The sequence below is a fragment of the Erinaceus europaeus genome, chromosome 4 (genome assembly GCF_950295315.1).
Source record: "Erinaceus europaeus chromosome 4, mEriEur2.1, whole genome shotgun sequence".
NCBI lineage: Eukaryota > Metazoa > Chordata > Mammalia > Eulipotyphla > Erinaceidae > Erinaceus > Erinaceus europaeus.
This window is the reverse complement of record NC_080165.1, coordinates 69986186-69998949: the sequence shown is the minus strand read 5'-3', so window position 1 is coordinate 69998949 and position 12764 is coordinate 69986186. Positions and strand designations below refer to the sequence as shown.

General features: G+C 37.6%; 1 protein-coding gene across 4 annotated transcripts in view; it reads left to right on the top strand.

Annotated features, from left to right (window-relative positions):
• SUPT3H (SPT3 homolog, SAGA and STAGA complex component) overlaps positions 1–12764 on the top strand; it is a 442460-nt gene that overhangs the window by 289889 nt on the left and 139807 nt on the right. For all 4 annotated transcript variants that reach the window (XM_060189910.1, XM_060189913.1, XM_060189912.1 and 1 more), the window contains 3 exons: positions 3972–4084; positions 4788–4895; positions 9897–10061. In XM_060189910.1, the coding sequence (XP_060045893.1) occupies positions 3972–4084; positions 4788–4895; positions 9897–10061 (386 nt within the window). The remainder of the gene's footprint in view (positions 1–3971; positions 4085–4787; positions 4896–9896; positions 10062–12764) is intronic.

The following is a 12764-nucleotide window of genomic DNA, read 5'->3' as shown; positions in this document are numbered from 1 at the left end:
GTTCCTATATAGTTAAGTGTTCTTTCTTGGTGTAGTTGGACTAGCTTTATTTGTTCCAGATCGCCATTAGTGAATAAGGCACTCATTTCTATATTTCAAAAAGGGGTTTTATTGTGGGCCCAGAAGGTGGCACAGGGTCTAGAGCATGAAACTTAAAAGCATGAGATCCTGAGTTCCATCCCTGGCATCACATGTATGAGAGTGATGCTCCGTATCTCCTTCTCTCCATTCTCCCCCTTCTCCCTCCTTCCCTTGCTGCCTCCTCCTCTCCCTCTTTGTCCTCTTCCTTTTCCCCCTCCACCTCTCTCTCATAATTATAAGCATTTTTAATGGCTTTATTTCACACTCATACTTATTTGAATAGGAAATTATAGAATGTTAGTTATTTTTTAAATTTATTTATTTACTTATTTTCCCTTTTGTTTCCCTTGCTGATTTTTATGGTTGTTGTAGTTGTTGTTATTGATGTCGTTGTTGTTAGATAGGACAGAGAGAAATGGAGAGAGAAGGGGAAGACAGAAGGGGGAGAGAAAGGTAGACACCTGCAGACTTGCTTCACCCCTTGTGAAGCAACTCCCCTGCAGGTGGGGAGCTGGGGGCTTGAACCGGGATCCTTAAGCCAGTCCTTGTGCTTTGTGCCACCTGCGCTTAACCCGCTGTGCTACTGCTCGACTCCCTGTTAGTTATTTTTTAAACACTGCAACTCTGGAGCTAATTCAATAGCTAAAGCTCAGAACTTACATACTTAACTTCCAAGGTTCAATCCCCACCATAAAATATAGCAGAGTGGAGTAGTTCTTTGATATCACTCTCTCATTAAATAACTAAATCTTTAAATAATATTAATAAATAATACATTGTCATTTAACTTCTGTTACTGGTAAGAAGTCTACTGTCTGTCAGCTTGTTCTATATTCTCCCAATGGGAGAAGCTAAGCATATGATGATTTATCCTCCAGGCCTTAAACAGTAGCTGATTAGGAGACATATAGAGAAGGAAAGAAAGAACCTCTGCTATCAGAGTTTCCAGGGAAATATATGCCCTCTACAAAAAAAAAAAAAAAGTCTATTTTCAACTAACTTTTATAGTGGTTTTGAAGAAATTTCTTCAGAGTAGAATGAACATTTATAGAGGACCCTAGGGAAAGAATCAAGCATGGAAATACTTATGAGATGAGATGAGAGAATTAATGGAATAGGATACAATATGAGAGAATAGAATATTGAGAGAAACTTGGACTTGGTCACTAATGCAAAAAGAAAAATGTGCATGAGAACTAACTAACCTTAAAATTCCATATAAAATTATTGTGTAAAGTTGTTTGAAATCTACTACAGGCCAAAAACCCAGGTCACATTTTGAAAACTGCCAATCCTACCTACTTTTGCCAATTGCTCAAGTCTATTGATTTAAATTGTTGATCAGGTTCCATGATTAATTATCTTTTTTTTTTAATTGCCACCAGGTTTATTACTGGGGCTCAGTACCTGCATGACTCCCAGGATTCCCAGAGCCTATTTAGCAAGATAGAGAGGGATAGAAGTAGGGGGTGGGGGCAGGCGGTGGTACACTGGGTCAAGCACACTTACTACATATGATGTGCAATGTGCAAGGATCCCTGTTCGAGCTCCGACTCCCCACTTGCAGGGGGGGTCTGCTTCACAATGAAGCGATGAAGCAGGTCTGTAGATATTTATCTTTCTCTCCCTCTATCTACCCTCCCCTCTCAATTTCTGTCTGTCCTACTGAACAACAACAATAACAGACTGCCAGAAACGGTAGATGGTGGATTCATAGTGCTGGCACCTAGCCCCAGCAACTGGAGGCAAAAAGAAAACTAAAGAGGGATAGAAGGAAAGACACTTGCAGCACCGCTTCAGGAGCTCCACTGTGGGGCCTGAGGGCTTTAAGCTGGATACTCACACATAGTAATGTGAGTGCTCTCATGTGTAAGTCACCACCAAGCCCCTAACTACTGTTTTCCCTTATATTGAGAAGAGGGATAAAAAGGGATAACATTTAGTCTAACAAACCTTCACCTCTTGGTAGAAACAAACGATTATGACTATGGATATCTGTGTCTCTTTTGCTGGAACCGATAGTACCCTGTAAGGATTTATCTGTGAACAATCATTTTCTTCTTTTTTTTTCTTTTCATAATAACAATGATGGAATTAATTCAGAGAATCTTCATGTGTTATTGAAAAAGCAGCAACCTACTAGGTTTTAATGAACTTCTGCAATTTTTTGTGATATATAGGATAGTTAGACCTTATCTTTTAAAGTTATTCTTTCACTTGTTTATCCATCCATTCTTGAAGTCTGCTAATACCCAGCATTATTTTAAGTACTGGGTATATAGAGTTGACACAGAGTTCTTGTCCCTGTGGTCTCAATACATACAATCTAGTAAGGAAACTACTAATTCTTTGCTTAGGTGAACAAATTTGATAGATTGTTAAGAACAATCCTTCCCATCATTTTAAAATAAATTGCTTCAAGCTTAGTCACAAAAGACCTGTTTTTGCATTAATACCAGTCTGTCAAAAGAAGTGAGTAAGGCACATTTTATTGATCTTGCCAAATTGCTGCCTGTTAACGTAAACTTCAGAAGTATTCCACAGATGTTAAACAAGTGTTTGTGAGCTATTGCAGCTTACTAGTTAGATGGAATGTTGCATGTCAGAGAGTATTTGGAAGATTGGTTACTATAGGGAGATAGCTTTAAGGGGGATTATCATAATTCTGCCACAATTGACAGCTTGGGATATGCACTTCGATAGCAGGACTTAATGTCTTCCATGATTTATTTGAAAGAAAAATCTTCTGTATGTGGAATCCAGGAAGATTGTAACTGTAAGGATCAAAACATCATACTCTGAGTTACAGTTAAGTGTTTTATAGACCCGTGGGCCCAGATTAATCAACAGAATAAACAGTGGATTTTTAAAAAAGCTTATTATAGATATGATAAAATCTTCACTGTGTCATTTTTTTCCTTCTAGGTTACTAGTTAAGTTAGTGATGTCTAATGAAGACCTTATATCAAGTTCTGTTCTGCTTAGCACTGTAGCAGTTTAAAGATATTTAAACACTGTGTCCCAAGCACACAGTTCCATGTGTGCTTGGGACTATTAGGTTTACAAAGAAACATTAGGTATTATATTTTCCTACAAAGAATTTTTTATATGACATGAGAACCTATAAGCAAATATGAAAGAATATTTGATAGTGTAAGTGCTTATTGAATGACTTGAATGGGGACATCTACCTTTAGCCTGTATGGGCAGGATACATATGAGGGCAGAGGGATGTCAGGACAGTTCTGTGGAGTAGAAAAAACAGGACTCAGCAGAGGCAATTAGACCCAAAACCAGGTGACAGAGGAGTAATATAAAGTCAGATTGCGCTCAATCTGAATGGTTTTTGAGAATCAGGTTTAAGGACTGGCATATTTTAATAAATAGGAAAATATAACTGCTAGCTTAGATCAGGACAGGTGATCTAATTTAATTCAATTTAACTCTAATCCCATGACTCCAGTTAGCTGTAGTCATGGACACTTTTTGTAAGTGTTAAAAAATGTACTTTTTGTTTTGTTTTGTTTTGTTCCTTCTCTCATCACAGATTCTCTCAGGATTTTGTTTCAATAAGAGGTAAAATTTAAAATCAAGCAAATAACTCTTTAGTGTCATAAGTTATATCAGTTAGTAACTTAACCTGACAATGAGAACTATTAAACATTAAATGGTTTAATATGCTCTCACATAGCATATATACAAAATAAAAGGTACAAATGCATAAGGGATTTTGTGGCTAAGAGTATCTAGACATTAACAAAACTTCAAAAGTTTTTCATATAATGTGAATTGTTTAGCATATATAATTGTTTAGCATATATAATTTTCAAGAGACATCTTCACTTTGTGATAACATACTCTATTTTTTGTTGTTGTTGTTTAATGACTAGCCAAAAAAGCTTCCAAGTTTCGGGACTGGTTGGACTGCGGCAGTATGGAGATAAAACCGAATGTTTTTGCTATGGAAATTTTAGCATATTTAGCATATGAAACTGTGGCACAGGTAAGAATTCTTACTTATCATATATTAAGCTCCACTTGGTCTCCCCTTATTCCTGTTCATGACTAATTCTTCACCTGCTCTTCTACCAATAGTGAGAACAGCCATGGAGTTTTCTTCTATGACAATTTATTTTTGCAACTGTATTTTGCCTTTACATGACATCTCTATACACTTTTTCTCAACTCAAATTATAGTATATATCTGCCTTATATAGAGAGATTAGTTTCAAACTCTGAAAAATACCTTTTTAGATATTCACATTCTACTGAGTACTGAGTACTCAGTAAATCTGAGTCTGGAACCATTGCCCTTGAACAGTTTTTCAGAGCATAGTACTCAGACCACAAACATCAACATCTCCTTAGTTCTTGCTTAAAATTTAAATTCATAGGCTACATAGTAGACCAAATCTACTTAATTAAAAATTTAGGACTTGGAGCACATAAGTCTGTATTTTGGATTATCACCCTGGTGATTACAACATAAAAACATCTTAACTATGCCCCTCAAAATTCAGAATGTATTACTTATATTAGCAAGTAGGTACATTTTTCAGTCAGGTGAAGTGTATATCATGTCCACGAGATAGATTTTTACACAGTATTATCAATTTGGAATATATTGCCTGTAGTTTTGCTCCTTTGATGCAATTTATGATTATTTCCAATATTGTTACATTATTTTTCCTTCTCTGATCTTCTAGTTAGTGGATTTGGCTCTTCTCGTAAGGCAAGACATGTTAACCAAGGCAGGGGACCCTTTCAGTCATGCTATTTCTGCAACTTTCATTCAGCATCACAACTCTGCTGAGGTAAGTATCAAAAATGTCTTTGACACATGTGTGAGTAGTGCTGCCACCTCTCCCAAAGATTGGCATTCATTCATAGTTCTTTGAAAAAGATTGTGTAGGAATGTGTAGGGCTGGTGAGAAATAACTTAATTGAATCACTTCAGTGCTGTGATTTTACTCTCTGCCTTCTCAGTTTCTGTCTTTAAAAAAAAAAAAAAGAAGGAAAGGTATAATGTTGCAAGAATCTTAATATGTTAAACATCCAACAAATATTTATAAAGCACCTTTGTGCCAGACCCAGACAGACTGGTCTGTAGTCTAATTTTTCATCTTTCCTTGCCTTATTTAGCTTTCCTAGCCCTTCAGGGATTGAAGGGGAGTAAGATAGTGATAGAATACTTACCATTTCCATAGGAGATGAACGACTGACTTCGGTAATGACATTTGAGAAATGTTTATATTTTTGCGCCTCAAATATGAGAGGATTGTTGCTTATGTAAATAAAAGTTCCCAACATTTATGGATATTCCCATATTTACCCATTTCTAAACATGATTAAAGAAATATGACTCCATTTATCCTCAGTGTTTAGTTTGACCCCACTACGTGAGAATCACATCTCTTTGTGTATATGTGTAGTCTACAGCTGTACCACCTGAACATGCCTGATCACGTCTGTATATATGTATATATGTCTATATATGTTTGTTTATTGGATAGAAGTAGAAATTGAGAAGGAAGGGGAAGATAGAGATGGAGAAAGACAGAGAGACACCTTCTTCACTGCTGAAGTTGTCCCCTTGTAGGTAGGTACTTGGGGCTTGAACCAGATCCTTACACATGGTAATGTGTATACTCAACCTGGTACACCACTTCCTGGACCCCTGGAATCACATCCCTTTCTGGCCTGATTTATGCTTCTGAAAGCTCTATGGAAACTAGAATTTTGTTTTGTTTTTACCAACTTTTCAGACTTTGTGTACTAATTGTATTCCATTCTCACTATGAACATATGTTGTATAACAGCATATACCTAAAACCCACAAGTATGATATTATCTGTTGAATAGATTTGCTAATATTTTACCTTTTAAACTAATATCCACATGAATTTTAAGGATTTCAAGGTGTTTAGAGATCCTTTAGAGCCATTTTTATGGATCTAAGGAATTTGACCTCAAATTTAGGAACTCATTACCACTCAGCCAACTGTACAAAAAATACTAAAAGGACTTACACAATATGATGGTACAGAATTACCTCCCCCATCGGAGGTAAACAAAGTAAGAAAAGCTAGCAAAATCCAATGAAGACAAGCCTATGGACTCAGGTTACAGAACTGTGGTTACAAAATGAGATTGGGGGCAGGAGGAGGACTGGGCTACAGTACTGGAGGGATCCACTGGACTTTAATGAAAGTCTACTGAAACTTTGGCGGTGGCTGTGGTGTATCATACCCCATAGAGATGTGAACTGTACTTCTAAGACATTTATAGTTTTGTAAATGGTTTCTCACATATAAAAATATTAAAAATAAAAACATCTACAAAGACACATGCCTAAATAGCATCTGGTTATAAATCAGAAGCTTAGAATCTTAAGACTTTTGGAGAATCAGCTTGAGTTGGAATTCAAGTAGGAATTAAAGTATTTATGCTCATTAAAAATCCATTTTTGCTTGAAAAATGGTCATACATCATTATCAATCAACCTGCTTTAAAGGTCCCTAAGGCTTAGCTTTTTGATTAATCATATTTTGTTTTCTTTATGTTACAAACTCCAATTACGATGCCAAAGAACGCCCTTTAGAATGTCTTTGGTACATAAAATGTTCACTTTATGAGTATGTGTATAAGTATGCTTTTCATTAAAACATCAGACAAATTCACTAACATTTCTAATTGAAGAAATTTACAATTAGCATAACAAGCCTAAGTTTCCCTGAACATTCAAGAGATTGATCGAGTGGCTAGGAACATGTTCTCCCCCCCTTCACTAGGTTCTACAGGGTGGCCAAGCTGCCCTAGGCAACTGTACAGTAACCACAGCTGCTGTCCCAGCTACACTGCACTTAAGGAAAATGGCCTATGTGTACTGGATTTCCTGGGCTGTCTGGGAGGTGGGAACACGAGTATCCGAAAGGATCCTGACTAAAAATACAGTACAAGACTCCAGCTTTTCTCTGATCAGAGTACTATGTGACTGATTGGTCAGAATAAACATTCAAAGGGAAGGGAAATTTCTGTGTTTTATCACCTGGTAAGACACAGACTAATCTCTCTGTAGTGGGAATATTTATTTGTGAAAGCAAAAACCAAAGCATTATACTACCATTTATGATTTCTCTTTTTTTTTTTTTTTGCTGTGTTTTTATGTTGCATTGGGGATCAAACCTGGGATCTCAAGTGTGCAAAGCATGAGCTGTAATGGTTAACCACCTCCTGACCCTTTGAAGTTGAAAGCTTACTCATCAACATAGCAAATCAGAAACCTATATCAAAGCTTTACTTTAAGAAACGTACCAAATCTGGTAAAAAAAAAAAAAAAAAAAGGAAGCTTTGGAATCCTATGCAAACTATATTTAAGAGACAGAAAATTCCAAAGAAAAAACATGAAAATCAATGAAAAATAAAACAAAAACATGCAAACAGTTCAAGATATCAAATGAATCACTTAGACAGAAAAATGCAGAGATTAAAAAGAATCTCCCTGGGGCTGGATAGTGGCTCACTTGGTTGAGCATGCATGTTATAATGTGCAAGGACCCTGTCTCTTTTCCTCTCTATCATCCCTTCCCTCTCAATTTCTGGCTACCTCTATCCAATAAATAAATGAAGATAGCTTAAAAACAAAAAACTTAAAAAAATAAAAAAGAAGCTCCCTAATAAGAATCAAACTTCTGAGAAGAAACTGAGTGTTGAAGGAAAAGTAGGAATTTGATGAGAGTATCCCGATTGTTATCTATATAATCAAACAGGTTAAAAACTTAAAATGTTGGGTGAGATAATCCAGAAGCAGGATGAATATAGGATGATCTCATTCACAGGGCTGAGATGAAAAAAAAAGATCAGAAAAGAAAACACTAAGCAGAACTTGGACTGGAGTTGGTGTATTGCACCGAAGTAAGACTCTGCAGGGAGGGAAGGCAGGGTTCAGGTGCTGGAACATGATGGCAGGGGAGGACCTAGTGGGGCTTTTATTGTTATGTGGAAAACTGAGAGATGCAATGTCTGTACAGACTAGTGTATTTTACTGTTAACTACAAACCATTAATCCCCCAGTAAAGAAATTTGAAAAAAGAAAAGAGCTATAACCAATAAACTTGAAAAAAAAATTTAAATGTTGGGAAGCAGCAGGTGACTTGCCTTGTAAGCACATTACCATGTCATGGGACCCTTATTAGACCCCTGGACCATTATTATTATTTTTATTTTTAAAGACTTTTTTTTTTTTTTTTTGCTTCTGGCGCCTGCCAGGCTGTGAGTCTGGGCGGGTGGCGTCAGCGCTTTGGTCCTTATTATTATTTTTTTTTATTTAAGAAAAGATTAATTAACAAAACCATAGGGTAGGAGGGGTACAATTCCACACAATTCCCACCACCCAATCTCCATATCCCACCCCCTCCCCCGATAGCTTTCCCATTCTCTATCCCTCTGGGAGCATGGACCCAGGGTCATTGTGGGTTGCAGAAGGTGGAAGGTCTGGCTTCTGTAATTGCTTCCCCGCTGAACATGGACGTTGACTGGTCGGTCCATACTCCCAGTCTGCCTCTCTCTTTCCCTAGTAGGGTGGGTCTCTGGGGAAGCTGAGCTCCAGGACACATTGGTGGGGTCTTCAATCCAGGGAAGCCTGGCCGGCATCCTGATGGCATCTGGAACCTGGTGGCTGAAAAGAGAGTTAACATACAAAGCCAAACAAATTGTTGAGCAGTCATGGACCCAAAGCTTGGAAAAGTGGAGAGGAAGTGTTAGGGAGGTACTCACTGCAAACTCTAGTGTACTTCTGCTTTATTACTTTGGTGCCATACTCCAAACTCAGTCAATTTCTGCTTTGCGTTTCTACTTCTTTTTGTTTTTTACATGCATAACATTCCCCAGATTCCCATTTAACAATACAACCCCCACTATTTCATTCATCATTTTTCATGGACCTGTATTCTCCCCACCCACCTACCCACCCCAGAGTCTTTTACTTTGGTGTAATACTCTTGGAGTATTACACCAAAGACATTTTTAAAAATTTATTTATTTTCCCTTTTGTTGCCCTTGTTGTTTTTATTGTTGTAGTTATTATTGATGTCGTCGTTGTTGGATAGAACAGAGAGAAATGGAGAGAAGAGGGGAAGACAGAGAAGAGAGAAAGATAGACACCTGCAGACCTGCTTCACCGCCTGTGAAGCAACTTCCCTGCAGGTGGGGAGTCAGGAGCTTGAACCAGGATCCTTATGCAGGTCCTTGTGCTTCGCACCATGTGCGCTTAACCTGTTACCGCCCGACTCCCTAAATTTTTAACTGTATATTTTATTGTAATGAGAAAGAGAGAGGTACCAGAACATTGCTCAGTTCTGGCTTATTGTGGCTCTTAAGATTGAACCTGGAACTTCAGAGCCTAGGGCATGAAAGTCTTTTGCATACCAATATGCTATCTCCTCAGCCTTCATTAGATAAGACTGCCTGAGGGGGGAAGCTTTTTAAGCATTAGAATAGGTCTTTGGTGAGTGGGTGTGTGTTCCTACCCATATCCCATTTAAGGGAAAGAAAAGGGGGAAAATTTTGCTACAAGGAGGGGTAGAGTTGTGTGAATACTGAACTCTAGTGACAATCCTTGGGGGGGGGGGAAGGTAGAATTAAAATTAGCATATGCAGATCATTAGGGATAGCTGAGATCACTGGTTCTCTAAACTGGATATTTGTTAGCTTCAAATAGTAATGGATTCATGAGATACCATGTAAAACATAATGTTATAAATATATATGCTCGAAGTCGTGACCAGTTGATTTTATAGCAACCTCCTCTTGGACAGGGTTCTTGCGTGAAACCCTACCCTGACTCTCCTGAAAGCACACCTCCTCCTACACCTACTGCTCCTTCATCTGGATCACAGCATTCAGGAAAAACCACAGGATCCCTAGGAAATGGGAGTACTGGACAAGACTCAGCTAAACCCAAGCAAAGGAAAAGAAAAAAGGTTAGTGGTGTGTGTGTGTGTGTGTGTGTGTGTGTGTGTATTGATATTGTGTGACGATAGCATTATTTAATTATTTTCAGAGATAGGAAAAATGCCTTTTCTCAGAATCCAAGTCTTTAGAAGCTGCTACTTTACACTGACCATACTTATGACCTCTCAATTATTAAAGAGTTTTCGTGTGAATAAACCAAGATATTGTTTTCTAGCATTTGTTTTCAAAAACAACTGTGGAGTGGAAACTATCTAGCTGCTATCTAGATTCATTGCGTTCTTTGTCCTAAGAAGCTTTTGGCAACTCCTAAGTTGTGATTTTTTTTCTGTGTTCACATTGGAAGCTTTATAGCTTTGGCGGTTGTATTTCATCTAGCAATCAAGGATTAATTTTTGTATATTATTTGTGTTAAAGCCAAATTTATTATTTTACATGGTGTTTTCTAGTTACTTTCTTCTAGCGTTTGCCTTTCTAGTTACTATAGAACCATTTCTTAGAGAACATTTTCTCCACTGTATTTACTCAGTAGTGGCTTTATTAAAACTCAGGTAATCCTATATCCTTATAGATATATTTGTAAAATTCAAATTTCATCTTATAGGCTTATTTTTCATATATTTTGTTATCTCACCTGTTTTATTACTAAAGCTTTATAGTTTGCTTAAAGGAATGTAAGTTTAAATTTTATTTTTCAAAGTTACTATGATATGTTGTACCCTTTTGAATTTTTCTGTAGAATTTAAAATTATTTTGTTAGTTTCTATGAAACACAAAAGGAAAGTATGAAAGGAAGAAGAAAATGAAATCAAAGGCAAAAAGCAAAATCTAGTGGAACATTGAGTTGGACTGGATGTTTACAGCTGTTTGGGAATTTGAATATCTAACAATACTCAGCCTTACAAGAAATTTTAAAATATATTTACTACTTTAGGGAGCAATTGGCAGGAAAACATAAAAGCGATCTTAACTGGAAAAGAAGGAATAAAAAGACTATTACTTGCAGATTTCATGAATATACACATACGTGTACATGTGTATAGAAAACTAAATACTCTACTAGAAACTCTTACAAGTGGTAAATTACAGATCTCAAACTGTATTATAAGGCCATTGTCATCAAAACTGCCTGGTACTAGACAAAAATAGACACACTGACTAGTGGATTAGAATTGAGAGCTCAAAAATAAGGCCACACACCTAAAGACATCTAATTTCTGATAAGGAGGCCCAAAATATTCAATGGAGAAAGGAGAGTGTCTTCAACAGATGATATTGGGAAGGTTGAGTTGTAACATGCAGAATAATGAAACTGAACCACTCATCTCACCATGCACAAAAAAAGTAAACTCCAAAAAGATCAAGGATTTGGATGTTAAATTAGAAATCATAAATATTCATGATTAATCAACAATTTGTTTGGCTATATATGTTAACTCTCTTTTCAGTCACCAGGTTCCAAATGCTAGCATGATGCCAACCAGACTTCCCTGGACAGACAACCCCACCAATGTGTCCTGGAGCTCCGATTCCCCAGAACCCTGCCCCATTTGGGAAAGAGAGAGGCAGGCTGGGAGTATGAATTGACATATCAATGCCTATGTTCAGCAGGGAAGCAATTACAGAAGCCAGACCTTCCACCTTCTGCATCCCACAATGACCTAGGGTACATACTCCCAGAGGGTTAAAGAAGGAAAGCTATCAAGGGAAGGGATGGGATATGGAGTTCTGGTGGTGGGAATTGTATGGAGTTGTACCCCTCTTATCCTATGGTTTTATCAGTGTTTCCTTTTTATTTAAAAAAGAAAGAAAGAAAGAAATTTCACTCAAGATGTTTAGTGATTACTTCCTCAAATAAGTAGGTGATAATATGCTTTGGGGAAAAAAAAGAAATCATAAATATTTAGAGGAAAACACTGGCAGAACTCTTTTTGATCAGAGTTTTACAAGTGTCTTCAGTGACTCAAATCCAATTGTAAGGAACACTAAAACAAAAATAACCAATGGGACAACAGCAAAGGGAGCCACCTCCCAAAGAGCCAGTCAGAAATTGAGAGAGAAGGTGTGATAGGAAAAGAGATAGACACCTGCAACACTTCTTCACCACTCACAAAGCTTTTCCCCTACAGATGAGAACTGGGGCTTGAACCCGGGTCCTTGTGCATTGTAACATGCACTCAACTAGGTTCACCACTACCCAGCTCCAGGGAGCTGCTTCTTCTTCTTTTATATATATATATATATTTTTTTTTTTTAATTACAGAATTACATATCGACAGGGGTTTGAATCCACACCATTCCCACCACCAGAATTCTGAATCTTCACTCTCCCCACTGCAATCCACCATAGTTCCTAAAGTTGTAGACATGGGATGACCATCTTCTCTACAACTGTCGGTCCACATTTATACAAAGTTCCCTTATTTTTCTGATTCAATCCTCTCCCTCTAAACCACTCATGACATCAAAGCTACCTCCATATGTCCTTCTTCTTTTCCTTCTCTCTCTCTGGGTGCTGATGGAGCTGGAGTGCAGAGTCCCCTTATCTTCATCCTATCACTTCTCCCCTGCTGGGAGTATGGATCAAGGTTGTTTATAGGGAGCAGAAGGTAGGAGTTCTGGCTTCTGTGGCTGCTTCTGCACTGAGCATTGGTGTTGACAGGTCAATCCATACCCCCAGCCTGTTTCTATCTTCCCCTAGTGGACCAGAGCAC